We start from the raw sequence: 27,937 nt of genomic DNA on the forward strand, positions 1-27,937 counted from the left end.
GTTGGGCACACAGCTGGCATGCACTTGTCCCCAACAGGTGTGCCCACCTGCCCTTTGGCACATGCTACTCCAGTGCAACATGGGCCAGAAGACACATATCATCAGCCTAGCTCATCCACCCTGAGCGGGGAGTTTTCTCTTCCTCTCTTCGCTCTCCAGCAGATGGAAAGCAAGAGGAGCAGGAACTTCACAAGAAACAACCAGCTGCACTCTTGACAATGAGTTCATTGAGCAGCCAGCAATGTAAGCAGCAATACTGCTATTTACTTAGCACCACAATTAGACGGGCTTTTTACAGCAGCAGCTCTCAAATGCACATACACATGCTGAAAGGCAAAGCAAGGTATAAAGAGGGCCCAGTTCCAGGCAGCCTTACCTGGACACAGGCTGAGGGCCGCAGGTAATACTGCATCTTCTCCAGGATCTCCTTCTGCAGTAGGTCCCAAGGAATCGTCTTCTCCAGATGGAGCACAAAGGGCTGGCCAAATCTGCAGATAAGAGCAAGGCCATGAAGGGACCAGCAGATCTTTCTCACTCCCACCATTTTAAATTTTATTTACTTAAGGCATTTCTATGCCGCTTAATCGTTAGCATTTCTAAGCAGAGCACATAAAAAATAAACAGCAGAGAATAAAGCAATAGAAGTTCATCAAAGAATTGTATGAAGCCAAACAGAAACCTTAATAAGCCTGCTGGAATAAGAAAGTCTTTGTTCAGCAAAGAGGCTGCCTGTCTAATTTCAGTTGGGAGGGAGGCTGTTGCCTTTATATTTATTTGTAAACATATGGCCAAAGGAACAATGTACATTTAGCCCAGAGGAAAGGCTCATCCAGGTTTCTGAAGCTCTCTTCAAATCCCTGAAGGGCTGTCATCACACTGAGGGGGGAAATACTGGGGTTACAGCCAACATTAGGCCTACTCAGAGGAGACACAGAAAAGGCTCCGTCTTTTGTTCCCACCAATTAAGCCTCCTTTGATGGTGGGATACAAAACGGGGTCTCAAAAGATGAATTCTACCTGTAGGCAGCTTCATACAGGAGGAGGTAAATCTTTCCACTATCTTGGTCTTAAAACAGTTCAGGGCTTGAGTTTACACACATTATTGGTATACAATTCTTGTAAACAACATATCTATTAACCAAATAAAATTAACTTTGTCACACCTTAACACAAACTGGCTGTATTTTAATCTAATTTATAGCTTTATTATAGAGGTACATGTAAAAACATAAGCTCCAAAGCCCTTAACAGAATTTGGAAATTTATTAAACACAATGGGTAGAGGGGGAAATGGATTAGTTTCTAACTGGTACTCTATATTGCTTAATATAACTTATGTATCTATGGAACCTCTTTTAAAAATATGGCAACTGGATATTGGCACACACATTCTTCCCAAGAACTGGAATAAAATTTGGAATCACTACCCTTAAAAATCTGTTTCTAGTTTTCTTTGGGAAAACTCCTTAAAATTATTACACAGATAGTAGTCCACTCCTCTGTAAATGTCAAAACGTTTTCTTCTATATTGCCTAATTGTTGAAGAGGTTGCAATAAACTGGGCTATGTATTATCATTTATGGTGGGAATGTCAGCTTGTGAAAGATTTTTGGAATTTAATTTGGATGGAAATGATAAATATTACTGAAGAAACTCTTGTCTGTTGCCTCAGATTAATTTTACCGAGTATTTTGATGATTTCAATATAGATAAATAATTGCAACTCAATGGAAAACAGTCCAGAATCTTACACTGGACCTTTGGTACCATTCATTTTGGAATATAGCTATAATGGAAAAAATTACACATAATTTGAGATTTTAACAAGGCCTTTTTAAATGTTTTGACATTCCTTTATAACATATGCAGTGGAACCATCATTTTCAAGACAGTCCTCGTCACAAGCCTGGCAAATCGAGAACTGCACTTGATAATCTGATAATACTGGTAGTCTTTATTTGGTTTTTGTTATTTTAACCCAGGGGTCAGCAAATTTTTTCAGCAGGGGGCTGGTCCACTGTCCCTCAGACCTTGTGGGGGGCCAGACTATATTTTTTTTGGGGGGGTGAACTAATTCCTATGCCCCACAAATAACCCAGAGATGCACTTTAAATAAAAGCACACATTCTACTCATGTAAAAACACACTCATTCCCAGACCGTCCGCGGGCCGGATTTAGAAGGCGATTGGGCCGAATCCAGCCCCCGGGCCTTAGTTTGCCTACCCATGTTTTAACCCATGTGCAGTTTTGTTTTTCATCTTTTAATTCTCATCTGATTAATTGTTCTCTTTGTTTTATACATTATAAAATGAAATAAATAGATAAGTAAACTTTACACACATACACACAAACAAACAAAAAACACCAAACAATTTAGGGGTTTACAGGGAGGCACCTCGAACTGAGCCCAGAAAGAAACAAGACTTCAATACAACTGATGAGAGATCACTGCAATGTGGTCTAAAAAGTCTATGTTGGAGCACAATCAGACCACCAGCAGGGTGCAAGTGACACCCTTTACCCTTCTTGGCTCGCCATGGGAACAAGGAAAATGTTTCTAGACAGACTCATAATTCGGCTGTTGATCTGACAGAGATGACTTTAATCTGATAGCCCAAAGTGAATTACAACATCAAAAACAAAAGAGATTCAACTTTTTAATTATTATGGTACTGTTTAGAAATTGATACTGTAGAAAAGAGTATTTAAAAAGCCAGGTTAAATAAGCAAAAGCCAAAATAAAACAATTGCAGAGTTCACTGCACACCTCTCAAAACCAGAACTAGAGGGGGCCTCTTGCCTGCGAGGCAACGGTTACCTCTTCCCCTGCTGTCCAGTACAAGCCCGGTTGCAAACCAACACCACCAGCTTATCGCTTGCTACCGCCGCCGCTGCCGCCGCCACCCTGGTATTGGAGTTCTCCAGCCTCCCTTGGGTATACGGAGCTGCCCGAGGATGGTCAAGGCCATATTTCAAGTGATTCAGATTGCTGTTCACGTGGATTCCTGAAAGAGAGTGAAGAAGAAACTTAATGGTCAACAGAGAGGGATACAGGGGCATATATGGTGAAGCCATCTGATGGCCAAGTCCAGATAACATGGAGGTCACCGGTAAATGTTTCGTGCTCTTGGGTGGCCTTTTCTCAGCCTATGTGGAACAGAAAAAGAACAGAAGTAACACGGGGGAGTTAAGCACAACTTAACAAGGTTTTTTCTTCCCTTCCAAGAGCAGTCATGTTAAACATCTCTGGAAAGGTTGGGAGGCAAAAGGAAAACTCTTGCAGAAATTAGGCACATGCCAGACAGATGGCCCAACAGCCCAACGTACCTCTCTGGCTTAGGATCCCCTCAGGCCGGTAGATCTCTGGGGTCTCAAAGGCAAAGATGCAGTCGCTTTCCTGCACTGTGTCGAGGTCATCCAAGTCCGAGAAGGAGCGGTGGAACCCATCATAGTACATCTCAGTGAGCACGATCTGCAGGAGGCCAGAATGTAATAAGTACCTGTGTTGCAGCATTGCCGAGGCCAAATAGCAAGACTCCTAAATGCTACATACACCCCCTGGATAGATCAAAATAATACAAGGTCCCAGAGACCCGTCTAGCTAGGGCTCGGGGAGAAGCTTTTCCCAGCTTCCCAAAATCCTTCCACTCAGAAGTGGAAAACTGGAACCAATCACTTTGAGGGTTTCTACAATCATGCAGAAATAAAAGGGATCACTGAGACACCACCACCCTCAGCCACACATCATAAACACTGCGCAGGAAGAGGTATTTGGTACATTTTTAGGTCACTGGATGCTGAACAGTGAGTGTGGTACAGTTGCAAGAATCAGCCCCAATGTCCTCAACCCTGATGTCTGGCAGGATCAACATTCACCTGTTTGGTGGGGATTTTGGTTTCCCTGGACACAGCTTCTCTCAGTCGCGCCACTGTTCCAGACAGAGGCACAGCCACCCCGATGCGCATGCAGTGGGAGCACTTCCCTCGGTACACCACTGTGATGTACAACGGCCTGCAGAGAGGACAACAAAGGCACATCTTTTTGGAGGGCAGACATTTGGGAGTTGGACGAGGAGGCAAATCTGCTGAGGTTCAGCAAGGTGGGTGGGGTGGAACAGGACTAATGCACACCTGGACATTCTGGGCCCAGCTGCAGCTCACTCTCCACAGGCTGCAAGAACTTTAGCTCATCCATTCATTCATATGCCGCTTTTTCACACACACACAAAATGATACTTAAAGCAGCTTACAACAAAGAAAACAGGAAAGCATTTCAAAACCAAAGAGTGCACAACAATTTCATAATAACAAAGCCGAACACCACAATAGCAAATTTAATTACATACAAAAAAGATAAACACTTTTCACTATTATAAATGTAACAAGGTTATGTAAACAACATCCAGCATCCAATGGCAAAATTCAGAGTTTCACCCTGGTCCTAGAAATACCGCCTGCCCTGATGTTGCTCAGTCCCTCTCCTGCAGCAGATTCTTATAAGGGTTTGAGATCAGGGGGGGTGGGGAAACTGGAAACACCCCTCGCTTGCTTGCTCAGCACCAAGCAGCAGATTTGCTATAGCTTGAACTCTCTCCACTTTTAAACAGTGAGGATTCCTTCCCCACCCTCACCCCCAAATTTAACTGTGGGTCCTCAAGACTATTAAAGAATCTGTGAGCTATACAGGAAATAATTTGGCCAGCTGAGCCAGAGGTTCCACATCCCTGGTGTGCAGGAAAGCGCCAATGAGTGAGCAAGGTACACTCTTCCTCCCCGCTCCTTTTCCCAGGGCAAGGGACACATACCGTGTGTGAGGCAGGGGGATTGGCAGAGAGATGCACAGGAACGGGTCGAAGGTATTACTCTGCTTCTGGCAATGAGGACACGTCAAGGATGACCTGCCAGATAACAAGGGAACGGAAGCCTCATTTAGGACACAGTACAGCAGCCCCCCTCTCTGCAGAAGGGATAATCAGAGGCCACCCAACTCCCAAATTCCTTTGCAATTAGAGCCTGGAAAAAACACAGCATTCAAGCAAAATGTGACGATATCACTGGTCCTTCCATTCCTCCACCTCCACCTCTTGCAATGAGCAAGATTAAGATCTGGCTCCCATAAGGTGAATATGCTCTTCCACACAATATTAAAAAAGAAAGAAAGATGTCAGGCAGGTTTGTAGTCATGCCTTCTCTCCGACAAGCTATTATTCCGGGTGCAGAGATTTATTCACTTTTCACTGAAGAAGCATTAAATCACATGGCAGCTGAGAAACAGATTCACCTCCTCAGCTGTTGAGAACTGGGCCCTAGAGGCCACACTGGAAAGCTGAGCCCCACACCTGCTGCCCCAAGACCTTGTTTCTCAGCCCCAAGGAAAAGCACCCAACTCACAAACCCCAGGGCATTCAGGGTGAATCAGGGAATGAAACAGATGTTCATCCCAGAAGGTGGTTATGCTCCGTGGAGAACAAAGAGGCTTCCTCCTTGTCCCAGGAGCCCTGCCAGTGTCTCTGCCCCTAGCAAACCAGACACAGAGCAAAGTGATGCTGACAGCCAGGCAAGGGGCGCCATACCTGTATTGGGCCTGAAAGAGTTCCTGGACAAAAGTGCTATTGATTGGAAATGCAGGTCCTTCAATCAGCACTTCATCTTCCAAAGGCGGCTGGAAGAAAAAAAGCATTTTGTAAGGGAGGTGTTCAGGCATGTGCTGGGGGAATCACACACTATGGCGGGCAGAGGGCAGAGCTAAGCACAGGAGGAAACAAACTATCTGCTTCTGCAAAATGCTCAGGGTGGTAACTATCTGGTTTGTGTTTGCACACCTCCACAGCCAGAATTCTGTGAGCATGCACACATGCAGAAATTCTGCCTCCAAGTAAGAAACCTATGCACATCTGGAAAGAGCTGCAGAATATTTTCCACTCAGAATGCACCTAGCACAGCCCTGGGACTTCAGTGGCAAGATGGGACTCATCCAAGTATTTCTGGGCCCGTAACTCCTTCAACATCTGACTCCTCTGGAGCAGTAGATGCACAGGCATGCAAAGTGTCAGCTGAGGACTCCCTGGGCCACTGCCAGCATGCCCTGAAGACGCGCCTCACCTTCAGAGGTCTGCCATTGTTCTTCACTATGTTGTTGAGGTCCTCGTGAACTCGGTCCAGGAGCCAGAGGAGGAACTCCTGAGCGTCGTGCTGTGAGCTCCCTCGATACTGCATGGCATTCTTGGAAACGATGCTCTGTGGAGAAGCAGCAGAGCAGCTCAGCAGCTGCACCAAACCCCTAGGAAACACCCACCCTCACAGCTCTCCGCAACGGAGCAAGAATGAATATATATGTCACCACCAGATGACACTGTTGTGTTTCAGCACAAGGAAAACTGCAGTTGGGTGAATTTTTGTCCTCTAAGACCAGCTAGCAGGGAAAGATGTTGTTCTCTGGGTCAGTAAGTTCTTCCAGAGGGAGGTGAGGCATCCCTATTAAATCCCCAGTTGTCTTCCATCCAAGACAAGAGAAACTGAGAACCCAAATAGTGTTTGTTTCCTCCCTCTCCACCCTCTCCAAGGGAAAACAGATGCTGCTTACAGGGAAGGATAAATGCATGCATCCCTTTGATCAAAGCAGATAAGAGAAGCCCAGTGGGGGGTGGGGGACTGGATCTAGCAAGGGGGTCAAATGAAACAGGTGGGGGCTTTGCACTTGTCAATTGGCTGGCATCAGGTGGCTTTTTTGGTCCACAGGGGTCTGGCAAAGGAAGCACTTTCAAAGAGCTTCTGAAGAGCCAACAGACAGTTGACCTGACACCTACTGGTCTTGCTCTCATTAATGCATTACCTGAGGAAAGGCTCTTTCCCTTTTTGCAAGGCAGCAGAATACCTGTACAGTGTACACAAATAACTATGACAGCTCTTCTGGAGGAAAAAAGCTCCCTTTATTCAAAATAGACCTAAAGCAATTTAAGTATTCCCCCCCCCCCCAATAATTGTATGCATTGTTCTCTTTGCTTGCCCGAAGTGAAACTGGACCCATAAATCCTAGCTGGATTAGTAGTCAGCTACATAGCCTCTGAGGAACAAGAAGAGAGGAAACAGTCAACAGGCAAGGCTACAATCTTGTCATTACCCATTATTACCAGAGGTTTGCATGTCTACAGCCATACTACCCTGAACACGCCTTATCTCGTCTGATCTTGGAAGCTAAGCAGGGTCAGGCCTGGTTAGTACTTGGATGGGAGAACAGAGGTTTGCAGGGGGGGGAGCACAACAGGGGCAGCAAGTGGGGCAACCCTTCCCTCCAACCCCTGGCAGAGATGCTACATCTTAGCCCGGTGCCACCTAAGAAAAAGCAAACTCTGCTTTCCTGCATTAATAGTGGCTTCTTATTTATTTATTTTTTAAAAGAGAGATTTGTTATTCATGCGACTTATTACTGGAGGCTTTTGCTACCAGTTGCCAGAATCAAATTCCTTGGTCACCTCTGACACCTATGTTTAGAGACCCCTGGAGATAAACATCGACAGCTGCCAAGATTAAAAGCTACACCATAACTCAATGTGCTAATCTACTTTCCAGCCATGCTATCAGGAGATGGAATACCTCACATAAGTTTGAGGTAATCCATCGTTCTCCATCCTCCTCCTGTACTTTCTAAAATACATGGGCTTAAGATGGTTAACACAGATCCCAAGAGATTAGCAACTCTTTGTTAGGCAGACCTGATTCCCACCAAGTCTGGAAAAGCGGCCACTTCCCTCTCCTCCCAAAGCTGCTTCTCTCTCTGCATTTCTCAGCAGCCTCTCATTCAGCCCTGGCCTCCATGCATGTAGGCACATGCTCCCCTTTCACACTTGGCCAGCAGTGAATTTCTCACGTGGGGGTTCCGTATACAAGTACAACAAACGCAAGAGCCAGCCCCCACAGAATGGCCTGGCCATTCATAAACACAACTGAAATCCAAAGCTCCAGACTAGGCTGCCTATGTAGGGACACAACAGCAACAGCCCAGCAAGTTGCAAGAGACATCCATTCTTCCTACTATCCACTGAACCTCTGGAAAACAGCATTTTAAAGAATACGTGAAGTAGAATGTTAGCTATGGGCAGCTTCACAAATTATGTGGCAAATGTATGTTTGATGTATGTAGTCCAGGGTTTTAGGTAACAAATATGTATGGTGGGGGGTCTCTCTCTCTCTCTAACACAGACACACATGTTGCTGCTTATGGAAATGGTGTCGGGGTCGGGTCCCCCAAATACAGGCACACACTGTTTTGCTGACCTGCTTACTGCAGGAAATGCAGGTGACTAACAGGGTTCCTGTTTCAACTTCAACCCACGCAATCAATTTCCAAACCTATGTATGTTTCCTGAAAGGTGGCCCTTTCAGGCTCTTTTAACACAAAACCAGCCCAATGAAGGCCACTTCAGGTAAATGGATATTCATGCTAATTCAGTCTCCCTCAGCTACCAGGTAGGGATAATATGGGGAGTTACCCGACCTCTAACCCACCACACAGAGACCAGAGTCCAACACAACACAGTAACACAAAGGCATTTCATTGGCTGCTCTGGAATTCACACTTAAGCAGTGATATGATCCTGTTCACAAGACTGAATGCAATACAAACACTGAGGCACACCCAATCAGCTGCTGGAAAACAAGACAGGAGACAAAGGAAAAGTATTACAGTCCTGGATCATCCAGCTCAAGATAATTCCTTCCAGTGGACTAAACTCAATGGGTGGTGGGACCTGTAATCCTTAAAAAAAACAAGCCTCCCTGCCCACAACTCACAACTACAACCCCCACATACGTTGAGGATGCTTTCGTATCACATTATTAAAATTAATCTTCCTACATCACAGCCACTGCAAATCAGACACTACAATCTGGTCATGCAAGCAGAACATCTGTAATAGAAGCTGCCTGCTGCCCCACTCCCCCCAATCAGTTGAGGGCTTAGCCCCAAGACAGATAATATCCTCTTTAATGGACATTTTTCACCAGAACTGAGCCCCTTGGTAGCCATTATTCTCAACATCACTCCAAGGCTTCCCAAAACAGCTAAAGAGAAGGGGCAGTGTGCATGTCCCAGTTTATTGCAGGCTGCATGCCTTGCACATGGCCTAGCAAAGTCACAGGAATGCTCCCTCCTGGATGACATTGCAAGAAGGACCTGGAGGTTGCAAAGGGTAGAAGGAATGGACTGGGGGGGAAAGCTTTGAAGCCTTCCAAAGCAGAGCACAGAGGAAGAGTAAAAGGAACACCTCCAGATAACTTATTTATTGGACACTCATCCTGGTTTCCTTGCAGAAGATTTAAGTGGAGAATAGATTATATCTAATCTGAGCATTCATTCCTCCTTGTTTGCAGTTAGTCCACAATGAGCACTCATCCTGAATTTATCCTCCTTTTCCTTGTGGGATGCATATACGTCTTTCTTCATTCCTCCTGCACTTTACAGTGCATTTTCCTGCAAAAAGTCCACAGTTGTCATCTTTTTTTAAAAAAGGTTAATTCGCTGCGCTTAAAACCACTTCAGTTGCACAAACCTAAATTTCCTAACATTGCCCCCCCCAAAAAAAAATACTAACCATCTGGAGTCACGCAAAGATTGACCCTTTCCACAGCAGTAAGGAGCATCAGCCTCAAAACATAACCTTTTTTCTTTTCAGAGGTCAGCTCTACCTGTCCTGTAAGCAATAAGTCGGATACAACTAAGTTGCACTTTCTAAATTTTCCTCTGTCACCATGAGCCCTAGAAGCTTGCTATCAAAAAAAAAAGGAAGCTGATATTCAGCAAGCAATTTCTCTGCTTTGCTCATGCTGTAGCACACACCATCTAATGGGATGATACTGCTGACATCCCAGGTGCCCATAGCGAGGTGGCTGCTCAAGCCTGTCTATCTAAAGAGAGAGAGAAAGAAAGTCACCGGGCAACAGGGGAAAGGAGAATGTAGTTGGAGGCCAGGAAAACAAGAGGAGCTTGGCCACTGGGATCACTGATCTCCCAGTGCCTCCTGCCACTCAACCACGAACCAGGCACCTCCCAAGTGTGACAGTCAGCTCCAAAGGGGGAAAGAATTTGCCATTGCCTCTCTAGCACTAAGCACCAACATAATGAAAAGTCATCTGTTGTATGACACTAAAAGAAAATGTTATGAAAATGTTTTAGAGATGGTACATAACACCCGTAAAATTAGCGAAAATGTATAAGACATGTAATAAGTGTTGGAAATGTAAAGATAAAGAAGGCTCTTTTTACCATATGTGGTGGGAATGTAAGAAAGTGAAAGGCTTCTGGGAAATGATATATAATGAACTGAAGAAGATACTTAAGTATACGTTTATAAAGAAGCCAGAGTTCTTTCTGTTAGGAATTTTCGGAAATGAGATAAAGAGAAAGGACAGTAAATTTGTTCAATATTATCTATCCATTTCTGGCTCAGAAATGGAAACAACAGGAAATACCGACAATGGAAGAATGAAGAACGAAGCTGTTAGACTATGCTGAGTTGGATAAATTGACTGGGAAGATTAGATTATCTAAGAGACCAAAAGTTCATCGAGGACTGGGGAAAATTTGTGGAATATCTGGAAAGTATAAGTGAGGGACAGATAACGCTAGAGGGATTTAAAGAAGCACTGTGAAATGTGAGAAGTATTGTTAAAAGGGAATAGAAAAAGAAAGGCTCAAATAATGACAATACAAACCTAAGAAATGTGTAAATTAAATAATTACTACGAATGATTTACGGAAAAGCTGAAGGAAGTCCATAAAAGAAATACTTTGTGAAAAATTGGATGTGAAATTATTGTGTGTTATTGTTTTTGTTGTTAATTAATAAAAATTATTTATATATAAAAAAAGTCATCTGCAGGTGTGAATTACAAAAAAGCAGAGGATGGCTGTTGAAGGATAAATTTAGACTTTGCTTGCAACTTTGCTGAGAACATACAATTCAATTTGTGTGTTTTTAAAAGGGTTATTCCACATTTTTGTGCTGTTATCTATTCCAGTTCCAGAAACAAGCCAGTGACCAGATTTTAGTCAAGTATCAACTGTGCACAACTGGGAGACTAACTGCTTTGGCTGCCAAACTACCATGTGGCAAGGATAGGTGACATCAGCTATAGCTCAGAGATGCCCTCAGAGATCACAGCTCTCATTAGCAAAAGCTTTTAGGCCAGTTTGGCACAGCAACATCCAGCCACAGTTGCTGAAACGCATCGATTTCTGTTGGCCTCCTATTCTTTGGCAATCTCTCAGTTGTTCCATTTGCTTTTGGAGATACCAGTGTGCAGCGACACTCTCACAGCAAAACTTGCTAATACCAACACAACGCTTGCTTCCCAACACTTACACCGAGTTCCTGGAGCTGTGCTGCCTAACCCACTGTGCTGAAAACGTAAGTTTATCCCCAAAGAAGACCAGATCTAAAAGCAGCTGCCTGGCCTCAAGAAGCAGCCATGACTTGATCCCAGCAGTGACTTCTTTGCAGAGGAAAGGCAAAGCACAAAGAGTACCCAGGCTGTAGTTCATTGGCTACTAGCCACAATGGCTACATTCTACCTCCACTGTCAGAGGTAATGTACCTCTGAAAACCAGCTGCTGGCAATCACATGAGGAGGGGACAGCTGCTCCTGGGCTCATGTAGATGGAAGTCTTCCTCCAACATTGCTCCAGGAGTTGTCTCTCCTGTTTCCTTCTTTTATTGGGACAATTAAGCTTGTTTGGCTGTAAAAAGCAGGGGAGGATGCTCAGGGACAACTGTCAAATGTCTGGGTCAAACCCCTCCCCCCCCATTCCAGAGGTCAACTAGGACGTCAAGAGGATCACCTGCCAAGGAAAGCCCAGGAGCCCTATGGAAACCAAGCAGTTTGATCAGCCTCTTTTGGCAACCACACAAATTGTTCCTCTATCCCTGCAGAGTTTAAGGGCCCAACCTAGACTCATTTAAATCCAGTTTCAGGCCTGCTTTTGGTTCTCAAACTGCCTGTCACACTGATGGAAGAGGACAGAGGGTGAGTAACCCTGTTAGTCCTTCTGGATCTCTCCTAAGGTTTTGACCATTGTACTCTTCTGGGTGGGTCTTCACATCAGAATCAGATGCCTGGTGACTGTTTCTGAGCCCCATGACATTTGCACTAAGAGGTCCTGAAGGGCTCTGTCTTGTTTCTACACACACATCCCAGCCCAATCTTCTTCCATGTTTACATGAAACTGTGGGGTCATCCAGGGACTGCAAAGAAGGGTTTCATCAAAACACAGATGACACCAAACTCTACTTCTCATTTTCATCTAAGTCAGGTAAAGCAGTGGAAACGCTGAACTGGTGTCTGACATCAGTGAGAAGCTGGGCAAAGGCCAATAAGCTGAAATTCAATCTGGACAAGATGGAGGCACTATTGGTGGGTGCTTTGTCTGCTCAGGAAGACTGTGTTTAGGCAGTTCTAGATGGGGAAACACTTCCCCTAAAGCAGGTGTTAGGAACCTTGACTACAAAATAAACAATTTCTTCATGCAACACATAGTTAAACTATGGAAGTCACTCCCACAAGAGGCAGTGATGATGACCAAATTGGATTACTTTAAGAGGGTGAGATAAATTCATGGAGGAGGATAAAGCTACCAAGGGCTACTAGCCACAATGGCTATGCTCTCCCCCCACAGCTAGAGGCAGCCATGCTTTCAAAAAACAGTTGTACCTTGGTTCTCGAATGCCTTTATACTTGTACATTTTGGCTGTCGAATGCCACAAACCCAAAAGTGAGTGTTCCGGTTTGCAAACATTTTTCGGAAGCCAAACATCCAATGCAACTTCCGCAGCTGACGACTGAGTGCAGGAAGCTCCTGCAGCAAATCAGAAGCCACGCCTTGGTTTTTGAATGGTTCCAGGAGTCAAACAGACTCCTGGAACGAATTATGTTTGACAACCAAGGCACCAGTTTCTGGAAACAAGAGGGGAGAGGTCTCTTGTGCTCAGATCCTGTTTGAGGGTTTACCATTGAGGCATCTGGTCTGCCACTGTGAGAAAGGGATACTAGACTAGTAGAGCATGTTTATTTTTTCATCTTTCACATTCCAAAAATGAGGGGTGCTAAAAAGTTATAACATCACCTGGGAATTCAAAAGCTATTTTGGTTAAATTAATATAATTTAGTTTTGCGTAGTAAACAACTACAGTACATAGAATATTGACTTTTTAATGAATTTCCAATAATTTTAGAGTTGTCTTATAAGTGTGAAAAAATGTACAGTACGTGAAATTGCATAAAAATCGAAACATCAAAACTTGACAAGCTTTCTGATATCCTCAATTGCAAGTGTAAGATTTTTCTTTGCTCTGAATTTGACTGCCCTACAGATGCTGGTTGCAAAAAAGAAGCTCACGTTAATTGTACATGCCCTATGGAGATGAAGATCCCTGGGAAGGAACTTGCTTTCATTAAAGGTCAGAGAGAGAATACTGGTTTGATTGGGCCACATCAGACTGTCTTGCCAGATCTGCCTGAACATAACAGACAAGTCACAAAGCAGAAGCGGCAAGAAGATGAGAGAAGAAGACTTGCTGAATATAAGCAGTGAAGTAAGTAGGATGCTTGAATACCATGACATGAAATAATTTTCTCTGCTAGTGAAAATGAAGATGCCCAAGATGGAAATGGTGGAAGTTATGAGTTGACATTAAGAAAAACAAGTACGACTTCCACTTCAAATAAAAAGTCAGAGTACAACACATTAGAAATACATAATGTTGCTATGTAGAACATCGGATAGGGTGTTGGCCTTTGTGCCACAGCTGCCCTCACCACTGCCACCTTTCTGGATGCTGGCTTGATCACTGAAGACAAGAGACTTGATCACAGTAAAGTCAAGAGGGCCAAGAAAAAGTTATGAAATCCCTGGATCAGGAATCTGATTACCTTTGTCAGAAGGATGAAATTGACAGCATCTTCTATGACATCCAGGAAGATACAACTAAAGTTACACTCAAAGCAGACAATTCAGATCAGCGGTTCCCAAGCATCATCTCAGAACAGAATTAATATGTGTGCAGTGAGCCAGGTGGAAGATATTTCTACCACTTCACACTGGAAAAAGGCTGGAGTTTTTGCTAATAATTTTGTAGATTTCATTAAGAAGAGCAACATTGATAAGAGCCTGAAGGCCACTGAAGGTGATTCTACAAATCTTAAAACTGGCTCAGAGGGTAGTACCATGCACTGGGTAGAGATCAAGCTTGGTTGTGAGCTGATCAGGTTGGTTTGTGCCCTCCACACCAACAAGTTACCCCGTGGCAGTTGATCCAGCACTAAATGGAAATACCTTTTCTAACAGCAAGTGGACAGGTAACATTGACAAGATGTTAAGACACTGCTACAGAACTTGACATTGATTCTTCATTAACCAAACTCACAACTGGAGAGCCTCTTCATTGACTGACAGTGTCATAAGGGATCTGTCTACTGATCAAGCGTTCAAGTATTGAATCACACAGACCATAAGGACAGGAAAACTTCCCATGGATCTGGTCCTTCTTGAAAATGGTCCAGTAAACCACTAAAGGCAAAGCTCCCAACAACTTACCGTAAGACTGATAGTGGAATACATTGTTTGTGTGTACTACCCCCTGCTGGTTCAACATCAAAGTAAAACAGCCTTGGGTGGAAGGCCTACACCAAATCTTGTTTCAGCTACAACAAGTTAGACTGCAAAAGAAGGCTGTAGTGGATGCTGTTTTGCCAACCACTCAACATTCAGCACGGTATGCATTCAGCGAAATGATAATCCAGAAACTCTTGTGCTCAGATGACAATGAGGAGAGGAGATCGAACCCGCAATCTTGGTGTTATCAGCACCACACCCCAACCAGCTGAGCTATCTTTCCATGGGAGTAACTAACTCAGGGCAATCAGCTTTGAACCCTGCTCCAATGCCACACTCACAAGGAATTGATACAGGGAGACTCCTCCCTGCACCACCCCCATCCTGGAGCATGGACACAGTGACCAGCATTATTTAAGTACACAGACAAAATGGAATTTGAAGATTTTGTCACTGTATTGATTGAGTTTATGGCTTCCCTGGCAAGAATCCATCCTGAATTTTAGTCTGGCTCAACACCCCAGGAGGCTTACAACTGCAAAACAAGAGGAACCACTATGATATAAATATAAAAGATTATTAAAAAGAAGCCATCTCCCATGTAAAGCACCACCACACCCCGGGTGAAAACGGCTCCCACCCTAGGGACCTCTGCTGAAGGACAGACAGATGGCTTTTGTAAGCATGAAATCAGGCATAATAGTATAGCCATGGGCTCACTCAAGCAGGTAGAATAGCAAGCCATAATGTAGGTCAGCCGAGGAGATTTAAGGCGGCGGGTGCAGAGGGATTTTCAGAACCACCAGGCAACCTAGATATTCCCCCTTCTTGTTATTTTGCTGGAAAATCCTCAGGCAGCTCTGAAAAATCCCACCCGGCCCAATTGTGGCACCCACTGCTTAGCCACAGGGGCAGGCAGCAGCTCAAGCTGGAAGGAGACGGCAAAAGGCACCACAGAGCTTCCCCTCCTGAATACACAGTAAGTGCTTGTCACCATCCCACATTTCTCAGTGAGGAAAGAGGACTGATGGGCAGAAAAAAAGCCTTGTGCTGCCACACAGCCACAAACAAGAGGGGGAAGGTAGCACTGCTCATGCAGAAAAATGCTGAGCAGTCAGAAGAGGCCGGCTGCAAGGAACAGATCTGGTAACACTCAAAGGAGAAGAAGGAAATCACAACGGGGTGCATTCACACAGGCAGTTTAACCTTAAGAACCCAACAGAAAATCTGCCTCTGTCTACCCCAACAAGCAGGAAAGGCTGTCTAGTCAAGAGATGCAAATGTTGATGGAAATCACACTGGCTCCTTGGCAATTAATTGGAACTCAGGAATAGGCACAGGCCTCGCCAAGCAGTGTCTGCCAAGAAGTGGGAATGAGCAAAGGAGAGCAGGACTAGGCCCCATTCCTAAACATGTAACATGATCAAGTCCCCTTCAGACCCTTGTACACCCCCCCCCCCTTTCTGCTTTGTCAGCAAGGTTGCCGGATGAAGTTAACTTGCATTCTGCACATAACTCTTGCTCCACACAATGTATCTCAGGTAGTTATGGGTTTGTGTTTTTTATTTAGCTTTAAGCAGAAAGTACAACCACTAGCGTTAACTGAAGCAATCCAAGAGATTTTGTATAAATTGCATGGAAAGCAGGAAATAGTGAAATACCCTAGATATCAATATCAAGTTTTTAGGGAGTCTAAGCAAACATGAATCTGGAATCCACCACTACCACAAGTAGTTTCATGTTTATTGCACATCCCTGAAGTTGTACATTTGCCGTATCTATTAAAATAGCACCAATTCCTCTCTGTTTTTGCACTGCCTTAAAAACCATAAATGCTGTGTACCGTGTGAAAGCATAAAAAGCATTTTAACTCTCAACATATCCAAGCCAAGAAGGAGGGAAAGATCTACAGGCACAACTTAACTAAACCAGCCCCATCTAAGTCAGAGCAGCAGTTGCCCCCCTGCAAACTGCTCAGCGGAGCAGCAATTAGGTGTGGGTGGTCAGGAGTCAGCATTTTCCGTCTCTCCACAGAGGAAATACTTCAGCTTATGCCACCTCTTTTGCCAGCCTCATATTCACTCACTGGCAGGGCAGAGACAGGGTCTGAGGAAGCTTAGGATCCTGACTAAGTCCTGACCCTCCCCATGACGACCCTCGAATCCTGCCCATTTCCAAGCTAATCTGGCATAAAGTCCCAAATGCTTGTGCCTCCTCAAAGAGTCTGTCAGGATCTCAAGCACCTACACCTCTGTCTACCACATTCACTCAGGCAAGGGAGCTGCAGTCCCAAAATGAGCCTCCTTCTCAGCTTTGATGTTAAAGCATTATTATTTATATCCCGCATTTTCTCCCGCTTTGGGATTCAAGGCCACTTGCAACGTTTAAAAACAATGTTACAAAATAGAAGCAATAAAAAAATCCAGTGAAAAACAGTAATTAAAATACATAAGAACACAAGAGTTGCAGAGATGGGAAGCAACAGCACTGGCAATTCTGTAGCAGTCCCTTTCCCTCTCCAACTCTGAGGCAGAGTGCGGGGAGGCTGCTGTGTTCTCAGAATACCCGGAGAGCATGCCATGTAAAACCAGCAGCACACCACTGACCCAGAGGGGGCATCCTCGGCTGACGCTTCTGTTTCTACCCAAGCTCCTTGATCACGCGATGGCAAAACAGGAAACCCCTCTGCCTTCCTGTTTTAGCCCGGGAAAGCAGGTATGAGGTACACTGGCGGCGGCACGACAAAGGTGCCCAAACAGCAAAGGGAAGAACGACAGGCAAAAACAAGGAGAGCCTCAAACTGTTAAACCACTGCAGGATCCCACATGAAGCACATGATGGCACTGTCAGTCTCGTATCATTCTGCTACAAGCCCCAAGACCAGCTCTACCATTAGGCAGAGTAGGCTGGTAGGTGCAGGCCTCCTGCTCTCAAGTGGGGTGCAGGCATGGCCAGTTCCCCTTGGGAAGCAGAATTTTTGGGGTCAACCATGACAAGCTGCACACTTCCACTGCTACCTGCCTAAAGAATGCAAAATAAACTTTACATCCTACCATAGAATATTTGCAGGAGTTTACTGAGAACCCCTGAGCCCCGGGGTGGAACTGTAGTTTTCCACTATTAATCCAGGAACTCTTACCCTGTGCATTGTTTACAGACCGTTCAAGCAGCAAATTATTAGAGAAAGTTGCTTTCTATTTTTTAAAAAGGGTACTTTAAAACAATAAATTACTTGCTTCGCTTGCAGTTCCCAATCTCTGCATTAAGCAGTATGTTTACTGAAACATCTAAACAATAGTTTGCTAACCTGTTGGTAAGCAAAAACAATCCCATCAATCACAGAATTTGCCAACTGTTAAGCACAGTAACATGCCTGGACAATGTATACAGTTAATCCTATGAAAGCAATCAAAAGTGTACATAAAACAAAGTATGACCCAAATCAGAATCAGATTTGCCTCCTCTCTCAGCACTCGGGGAGACAAAAATTGATGCAGGGTTTATTTATGATTGGGGGTTTATTTATGATAATGAGCCCTTTAAGTTTCATATTTGCCTCTCCATTGGATGTGTGGTTTAAAATCCACAAGGACCTCATCCTGCATTCTGTGATCCAAATCCAGGAGGGCCACTTCTTGTCAAGCACTTAAGCTGACACTTGCAGTGGCTGTCAGGGTCTTTGGTATCCGTTTGCTCCAATCCACAGATCCGCAGATCCCCATGCAGCTAGACACTGGGATCAAAACATTTCTGAACTCTCTATTAAACAAGATCATCAAGGGCATTTTTAGAAAGGGGTTCAACTTCAAAGGGTCTAAAAACAGGTGATGTGGTTTATATCTTTATTTGATTCCATTTCACAGATAGAATGATAGAACTTGCACTGGGGGTGGGGGGAGGGAAATCTGTATGTAGAACTTCTAAAACATAAGCCACCTGCAACCTATGGAGGAAGACCATTCAAGAGGAACCAGTGTGCTTATTACACAGAGCTACAGGAATCTCCCTCATTCTGGCATACAAAGAGGCACATATTTAGCTGCTACCGACAAATTCAGGGCAGGAATTGGAGTCTTCTCTGTATCCAACTGAAAAGACTAAGAAAATGTTTAGGTAGGCAGAATACAACTGACTGAAATAGCTGACAAAGACAGGGAGGTTAAAGCAATCTTGTCTTGCAAAAAGGAGCCTTTTGAAACAGACTTTGACAATGACAATACAGGAAACAAAATTCTTATTCATTCAACAGCCCTACTCACTTATGAAAGGGAAGCCCATTTTACACCTGACAACCTTGCAAAGCTACCTGGCTACAGAAAAAACAAGTGCACCCTCTTGGCTTGGCCAACTTCAACAAAGGAGCAACAGAGGAGCAGAACCAGAGTAACAATTCTATATTATGCGTGGGGAACCTTTGACCCTCCAGGTGTTGCCATCAGCTCCAACAAACATGGACAATGGCATGCGATGATGGGAGCTGTAGTTCAGCAGCATCTGGAGAGCCTGACATTCCACACACCTGATAGCCATTTACGGTAGATGGGAAAAGGAAGTAACAGTAATAAGAATTACTGTAAGCATTTTCCAGGACCATGTACTTAAGTTTTGCATTGTTCATTCAGGGACTCCATTCATTACAAAATGATAACATTCAATTAAATAATGAGCCGTATTCCCAAGTCTGCTTTCTACATAGTGTTCTAGTTAGCACATCACATTAAACCATATTTAAAACAAGTGAGGGGGACGCAGGTGGCGCTGTGGGTTAAAGCCTCAGCGCCTAGGACTTGCCGATCGAAAGGTCGGCGGTTCGAATCCCTGCGGCGGGGTGCGCTCCCGCTGCTCGGTCCCAGCGCCTGCCAACCTAGCAGTTCGAAAGCACCTCCAGGTGCAAGTAGATAAATAGGGGCCGCTTACCAGCGGGAAGGTAAACGGCGTTTCCTTGTGCGGCTCTGGCTCGCCAGAGCAGCGATGTCACGCTGGCCACGTGACCCAGAAGTGTCTCCGGACAGCGCTGGCCCCCGGCCTCTTAAGTGAGATGGGCGCACAACCCCAGAGTCTGTCAAGACTGGCCCGTACGGGCAGGGGTACCTTTACCTTTTACCTTATGGATTAGTGTGAGCAAGCGGTTGCTGGTGCATGGTTATTCAACCGCAGGCACTTCGCTCCTTCCCTGCTCCTGCCACACTGAGAAGGAAACCAGCTCAACAAGAGAGCCTTAATAGCACCTGAAAGACTAACAAATTTAATATGGCAGAGGCTTTCTAGTCCATGACATAATAAATTAGATAGACTTTACATTACTACAAGACTCTCATTTTGCTCCAGCATATGACATACAGAAGCTACCCTCCTAACAGAATAAGCTATCCAGCTTTCCATACTGGGTAGAGGCACCCTGGAAATGGAAAGAGAAGCCATTTTTTGGCAGCATTCTCCTGAACAGTTTAAAAGGGGCTTCCACTCCTTTGCAAGGAGGACAGCACATCCTCTCCTCCCTCCTTCTCTCAAGAGGAACAGCACAAAATGAAAAGGACATGTAGGAGACACACAGGTCTACGGTAACAAGGCCCAGTACTAAAGCCATGCTTCTAGCTCTGTTTCCTGATGTACTTGCAGTTGTGTAACATGTGAAGAAATATAATGTTGGTATGTGCTAAAGCCCGCCAGGCTCACCATGTAATAACTGCCGCCATTTCCTCCTCCTCCTGGTGGGGAACACTAGCAGGAGGGGGGCAGCAGCATGAGTGAGGAGGCCGGCAGGCAAGGAAGTGTGGAAAGAATGTGCCTCCCAACCACAGCTAAAGCCGCCGTCTCCTGGGAAGGAAAGCACCCCACAACCAACTGCTCAAGGTGGAAGTGGCAAAATTCCACCACTACAGGCAACCAGCTTCCTCAAAAAGAGAGGAAAGCAGTGGTCAAGCATCCAGCCACTGACTGGAGCACATAACAGGGCTCAATGTGCCAATATTCTGTAGCCACAAAGACCTTAAAGAGTTTTAAAGTTCACAGTGCCATGAACCTCTTCTCATCCATCTTCTTCTTGTGTATTTGGTTCAAGCGAAGTAACTATTTCTGTGATGCAGCTTCAGCAAACCAGTGGGGACCCTGCATAAGACCTATCACCATTGATACAACAAATGCCCAGTTGAGTTTCTGACCTTGTGAACCGTATTTAATAGTTTAAAAGCTCCACTAAATATTCGAAGTTGCTACAATAAACATAAAGCAGACACCATAGAATCTATGGTAACAAAACTGCTCCAAATGAAATACTCCCTTTGCTGTCCCCCTCCAAAAACTGGAAACCCAGAATTACAGAAAATCACAAAAGAGTCACTTCAGTGCCAAGACAGCTAGCACTAGCCCACAGGCTGAGGCTGGCTTTCCTGCTGAGCTTTAATCAAGCCTTAATAAGTGCATGAACAATTGTGCTGCACAATGACCAACAAGGGTATCTATCACCTCCCAGTTCTTTCTTTACAAGCAGATTTGATGAAGTTTCTTAAGTGTCACAAGCTGAGTCTACATTACATTTACATTTGATTTTACATTAGGGTATTCTTAAAAGGGAAATGCTTATCAAGGAAAAAATCTTATCACTTTTTTTGAAATTATTTTTATCCACCCTGGCTAGTAGCATGACTGCCATGTTTCAGCTCTTTGGAGAAAAACCAGACAGATTATTTCCCCCGAGATAAAGTAAGATCAGTTTCCTCTTTTTCCTCTCTATTTATTCATTCATCCACTCATCCATCCTTTATGGTTAGAAACTGCCTTTCAGTTCAGTTTCCAAGAATAAATTGCTCCCTGTCTTCAGCAGGAAGATCCTATGAAAGTAGAGCATCACATGAAGGTGAAGCCTCTGAACAGCTGTTTCCAGAGTAGCAGCCATGCTGGTCTGCTGCAGCCAAATCCCAAACTCTTGTGGCTCCTTAAAGACCAAGCAGAAAGCCCACTTCACCAGCTTAGGCTATAATAAACATGTTAGCCTTTAAGTTGTCACCAGGCTCTAAGTAGCAACTATCTCTTCCCCAGGCAACCTAACAATAGTCACCATTCCTGCTCAAAACACCAAGTCAAATTTGGCACCATTCTAAAGCTTCAGGAAGGAACAGTTTGGATAGAAATCTGTGGGTTTTGTTTAAATCTGACCGGGATGGTTATTTCCATGCTCACCAGTTTGAAAGAAAAACAAGGTAATGATCCCTTCATACTCAGGAGGATAACTGCAGTGTATTAGTTTTATAAGAATAAAGCAACAGGGCACAATGAGCTTCCAGGACCTTCGGAAAGCTGAGGGCAGCTGAGCCACAGAATGTCAATGGTGTCAGGTAAAAGGGAAAGGGTGGAAGAGGGGAGGAACTGACCAGCTTGAGCCCTTAACACAGTTTATTTAACAGCCTTCCCATTAACACAGTAGGTCCCAGAGCATCCTGGCAAGAAACATAAATAATCCTAGTGGCCATTGGCTGATACCTGCAGCCATTCTGTAGGCAGACTGAGCCATGTTACAATATCCATGCTGCAACGGCTGCAACCATGAACTGCCTAAGAAACACATTATGTCCCATCCCTGGCACACACTAAGTGGAGGAAATATTCAATGTTCAAACCTATTCAAATAAATCTTCAAGCAAAAAGGTATTGACAAGTACCCTTGCATGTGTTCCGAGAAGTAGAGAGTAATTAATCCCTTAATAGCATGATCACTATTTTATGACATTTTGGCTGGTCTTAATAAAGGCATTGCCCACAATGAACCAACATGGATTCCTCCTCTTTTATTAATTTCACAGTTGTTCTCCTCCTCCATATGGGATCTGTGCAAGTATTTCGACTACTAGTGCCTAGAAAGTGCAAAAACTCTGCTTCTGGGAGTTTTAATGCTGGCAACAACAAATAAACACACTTTCTAAGGAAAAATCTGAAATACAACATGATCAAAGTTGTTTCTGAAACAATTAGAACAAATGTTAGAATAATAATTTAAGTAAGTCTCTTCCACTGGTGATCAAAATTGCTGAAACAAGACTGAATCAATTCACTCCAAGAAATGGCAAATATCACACAAACAGTTACGCCCTTTTCAAAATCTCAGCAATCCACTGAGAACATTAACAGGCCTTGTTGAGCTTGAACCAGTATAGCTGCACTAGATCCACTGTTTATGGCAATTTGACCTCAGTTTGCTAGGGACAAACCCGAACTCCCTCTTTTCTTGCACACAACAGTAGACTCTTGGCTCTTGTAAACAGCGGGTGGCCTCCTGAAACCTGGCACCCCACTTGTTTTCCAACATCATGAGATTAAAAGAGAAGCAGCTCTGCTGAAAAGTGTTCCATATTCTCCTGATCCAATCATTAAAAACAAGCAATGAACAATCTCCTCATTGTCCCAAGCACCGAATCATAAACAAACAGTACCCTGGAAGCAAGGTCCATTCTAAGCAGCCCTTGTTGAGCAGCCAGGAAGCCTCATCCATGACCAGAGGGTACAAAGTGGAAGAGCAGCCCCCCACCCTGAAAAAAAAATCAAGAGAAAATACATGACTAATCTGTTGACCAAGCCCAACCATTTTCCAACCCAGAACTTTGCTAACTAAGGCTGAACTCCTAACTCCACTTAACTAAGAGTAAGCCACATTGAATTAAATAGGGTTTACTTCTGAGTAGGCATGCTTAGGATTGCACTGTTTGTCATCTACCAAAAGGGTAAGTAGGAAACAAGACTAGATCAATTGTTCCTATACAATTACTTGTCTCCAATTTGAGTTAACAAGGCAGCCACCAGCTTTGCCTCAAAAAAACAAAACCCAATTGACAACAGAGCTGTGTGAAGTTGCAGTTTTTCCATCACCCAATATTAAAAGAAGGCAGAGTAGGCATCACAGTCATAGGCAGGGTCTTGGTATATCAGAGTCAATTGTGAAGCATCATTGCTCAGGTGTTATTCATATGTCAGGAGTACTGACTAGCATGTATGTCTCTTTCTTTCTTTCTGATACACACACCAAACTTATCTTTCCACACAAGTTTTTGGGGATCTTGGGCATAAACTAACTCGCTAGTCACATCTCTCTACACAGAAAGACCAAAGCCTACAGAGGATGCTGTGCCACTGGGGAAAGGTTGTAGCTAGGTGGTAGAGCATCTGGTTAGCATGCAGAAGGGTCTCTTCAGTTCAACCCCCAGCATCTCCAGGTAGGGCTGAGAACGTCTCCTGCCTTAGACCCAGAAGAGCCACTGCCAGTCAATGTGGACAATACTGAGTGAGATGAACCAATAACCTAATTCAGCATTGGGCTGCTTCCAACGTTCCTATGCAGAGAGGGAATCAGGGCTACTATCTATGAACTACCAGAAACACGTGTGTTTAACTAAGAATCATACCAGTGCTAAATACCTGAACATTCTGCCATGAAGAAGATGGAGCAAACTCATTCTTTGTTGCTCCATAGAGCAGGACTAGAACTGATAGGTAGAAACTGCAAGGAAGCAAATTTTGACTGAGCATTAAAAGAAATATTGCAACACAAAAGGCTATTGGGGTGCAGCACAGGTAGTGCTGGTGGGTTCTCCCACACTTGAGGCATTTAAGCAGTGGATGGCCACCCATATGCCAGGAATGGTGAAGATTCCTGAACTAAACCGGGTGGGAGTCCAACTCTTATGATCCTAGGAAGTAGCCCCTCCTCTGTTCGGTCTGACAGAATTCTCTGTGCAATTCCAAACTTTATACCCTCCTATGGAAGTTGATCCAACAAGTAACATATTTAAATGATGTAAACGGAACTGTTTCTCTCATCTCACTCAATAATAATTGCAGATAACACCTGAAGGAGATTCCAAGCAGGTATTTTCTGCTATTCTTCATTCACTGCCAGTCTTAATATGAGTCAAGACTCCTCAGAGCTCACCCCTGGAACAGAAGGGAAACTACAGTTATCACAAATGGCACTCTGCATCTGCTCAGATGTTTCCTATCAGCCAGCCTATACATAGAAAGAAAAAAAATCATCTATGCCAAGTACTGATTGATAGAGGCATTTAAGTTGCATAAAGGGATGACTTGAACTAGGAATTAAACAAAGGTATCACTTTTCCATCACCAGATCTCAGCACCTGTACCTGTGAAGCTGGAATACACCACCTCTGGAAGCCACCACAAATCATTAACACACTGCCATGGATGCCGGTGAGGGAGCATCCTAAGAACAACCAGCACCTCCCTGCCCCAAAGAGCTTACAGTCTAAATGTCAGGTCTAACCCAAGGGAATGACACCTTTGCCAAGAGTACCCAGGGCACAGTGCGGCATGCCTTCCAAGCAAGCAGGGCATCTGATGATTATTTTTAGGTGCTGCAGGTGCTGCGCTGGCCCTGCTGCTGCTGCTCTTGGTGCCTCTGAACAGGGGGCCCTGGCCAGATTAGATGCTTCCCCTGCCGAGTGGCTGCTAGGAGCCGGCAGAGGAGCAGGACAGCCCCTCACCTTGAACTCCCGGCTGTGCTGCGGCGTATACTCGAGCGTCCAGAGGGCCCGCACTAGGTGCGACAGCTGCTCCGTCACCTCGCCCTTGCAGTTGTCCGGGGCGGGCTCCGGCGGGCGGGCGGGGGCCACGGCTGGCACGTCCCTCTCGCCGCCGCCGCCGCCCTCCTCTTCCTCCTCCTCCTCCTCTCCGCCGGCGCCTCTGCCTCCGTCCCCGGCTTCTGCGGCGTTGGCGGCGCGGTACTGCTCGAGGGCGAGGTACTCGGCGAAGAGCTCAGTGTTGCTGAGGCACTGCAGGATGGCGTTCATGAAGCACGTGTTGCCGTGGTTGCGCAGCCCCGCCACGCCGGGCACGGCCGGCAGCAGCAACGACCCCGCCGAGGAGCCCGGCGGCGGCGGCGGTGGCGGCGGCGGCGAGATCAGCTCCTGGGTCGCGGGAGGCGGCGGCGGCGGCGACGGGGGAGGCGGCGGCTCGGGCTCCGGGCTGGGCTGGAAGCAGCGGCCCAGGCTGCTGCTGCCGCCGGGGGGGTGTCCGTGACGGGCGGTGGTGGCGGCGGGCCCGTGCTCGGTGCCCAGGTGGGAGAGCGTCGAGAGCGTCTTCAGCACGCGGCTCATGAATCCGCCCAGCGACCTGGAGGAGGAGGAGCCCGAGCCCCCAGTGCCGGACCCGCCGCCGCCGCCCACCCGGCCCCGGAAGAGCAGCCGCTTGCTGAAGGAGCGCTTCTCCTTGGCCGCTGCCGCCACCACCACCGGCGAAGCGGCGGCGGGCAGCACCGGGGCCGCCACCGCCGCAGCGCCACTCGCCCGGCCCGACATGGCGCCCTCTCCACCCGGGCCTACCACCGCCTCATCCCCGCCGCCGCCGCAGCCCAGCCTCCGCGCCTGGGAGCTTCACCGGCGGCACAGTCGTGCAGGAGCCGGAGCTGCTGCTCCTCCTCCTCCTCCTCTTGCTGCTGCTGCTGCTCAGGCTGAGGCGGCGGCGGCGGGCGGGGCGGAGCCCGCGCGGCGAGACGGGCACGCAGGAAGCCGGCGGCGCCATGCTGGTTGCGGGCAACCGCGAGGCCAGCCGGCCTACCCTTCTCGCGGCCGCCGCCATCTTTGGTCCTGGCAAAGACTTCTTTTCCCCTTCCTCCGTCTCCCTCAGTGAAGAAGAGAGGCAAATAGCGCAAAGGGGCGGCGGCGGCGGCGGCGGCGGCTTCTTCGGCCACTCTTGCCAGCCGGGCAGCTTTCAGTGCGGCCCAGTTCCCCTCGGCGCTGGCTCTCGAAGGCCCAGGCCCGAGCCTGCTTCCTCTTGCTCTGCTCCTCGGGACTTCCCGCCAAAACTTCCGTCGCATCAGGGAAGCCAGGAGTTGCCTTTTCTGCACAGAGACGGAATTATCGTGGCAGTAAATAAATAAAGTAGCTAACATGCAAACATTCTATCTCTCTCTCTTATCTTTGGTGATCACTCTTGGCCGAGTAAGATTGTCTTCCATAAACACGGTTTTAACAATGAGTCCGTAAGTGACTGTGGAGGCCAATTCTGGATTCACACGTCCTTCGACAGTGGGGACATCGGTTTCTGGGCGGGAGCTGATCATGGTGTGGATTTGCCAAGCGTGCCTTCCTCTTAGCATGTTTCTCCCTTGCCTCCTGAGTTCGAGTGTCTTCAAAGTCCATGACACCTTTGGTAAAGGCTGTTCTCCAACTGGAGTGCTCGAAGGCCAGTGTTTCCCAGTTGTCAGTGTTTATACTACATTTTTTTTAAGATTTGCCTTGAGACAGTCTTTAAACCTCTTTTGTTGACCACCAGCATTATGCTTTCCATTTTTAAATTCGGAATAGAGTAGTTCCTTTAGAAGGCGATCATCAGGCATCCACACATGACCAGTCCAACAAAGTTGATGTTGAAGAATCATTGCTTCAGCACTGGTGATCTTTGCTTCTTCTGGTACGCTGATATTAGTTTGCCTGTCTTACCAAGTGATGTGTAAAATTTTTCGGAGACACCATTGATGAAATCTTTTGAGGAGATGGAGATGGTGTTTATAAGTGGTCTATGTTTCACAAGCATATAGTAGGGTTGGCAGTACAATAGCTTTGTAAACAAACATTTTGGTTTCCCTGCGAATGTCCCGGTCCTCAAACACTCTGCACTTCAATTGGGAGAAAGTCGTACTCGCAGAGCTCAGGCGATGGTGGATTTTGGCATCAAAGTTGGCCCTTGTGGAAAGATAACTGCCTAGGTAGGAGAAGTGATTGGCACTTTCCAACTTACACCATTGAGTTGGATTTGTGGCGCTGCAGAGGGGTTATTTTGTACTTGTTGGTGCAGCACTTCGGTTTTTTGGATGTTGAGTGATAGGACAAGCTTTTCGTAAGCTTCTGCAAAGATATTTAGGATGGTTTGGAGGTCATCCTCTGAGCATGCACACACTACGTTGTCATCAGCATACTGAAGCTCTATGACGGAATTTTAAAGATGGAGGGCACAAGGAGAAGGGGGCGACAGAGGACGAGATGGTTGGATAGTGTTTTCGAGGTTACCAGCATGAGTCTGACCAAGCTGCGGGGGGCAGTGGAGGACAGGAGTGCCTGGCGTTCTCTGGTCCATGGGGTCACGAAGAGTCGGACACGACTAAACGACTAAACAACAACAACAATGACGGAATTTACAGTAACCTTACTCTTTGCTTTCAGCCTGCTCAGACTGAAGAGCTTTCCATCTGTTCAATATATGATTTCTACTGCGGTGGGGAGTTTCCCTTCAACAAAGCGTAGGATCATGGAATGAAAATAATGAATAGAGTTGGGGCAATAACACAACCCTGTTTAACACCTGATCCCACTGAGTGGTTCACTTTA

At 45.9% G+C, this 27,937-nt stretch overlaps 1 protein-coding gene across 1 annotated transcript in view; it reads right to left on the reverse strand.

Moving 5' to 3' along the window:
• USP31 (ubiquitin specific peptidase 31) overlaps positions 1-26,045 on the reverse strand; it is a 38,041-nt gene extending 11,996 nt beyond the window's left edge. The window contains exons 1-8 of the mRNA XM_079952748.1: positions 25,097-26,045; positions 6,104-6,238; positions 5,575-5,663; positions 4,807-4,899; positions 3,878-4,013; positions 3,329-3,473; positions 2,820-3,006; positions 377-488 (exon numbers count right to left, since the gene is read on the reverse strand). Of these exons, the coding sequence (XP_079808874.1) occupies positions 377-488; positions 2,820-3,006; positions 3,329-3,473; positions 3,878-4,013; positions 4,807-4,899; positions 5,575-5,663; positions 6,104-6,238; positions 25,097-25,909 (1,710 nt within the window). The 5' untranslated portion in view covers positions 25,910-26,045. The remainder of the gene's footprint in view (positions 1-376; positions 489-2,819; positions 3,007-3,328; positions 3,474-3,877; positions 4,014-4,806; positions 4,900-5,574; positions 5,664-6,103; positions 6,239-25,096) is intronic.
• Positions 26,046-27,937: the final 1,892 nt, after the last annotated feature.

Source organism: Podarcis cretensis, assembly GCF_951804945.1.
Source record: "Podarcis cretensis genome assembly, chromosome: 14".
Classification (NCBI taxonomy): Eukaryota; Metazoa; Chordata; class Lepidosauria; order Squamata; family Lacertidae; genus Podarcis; species Podarcis cretensis.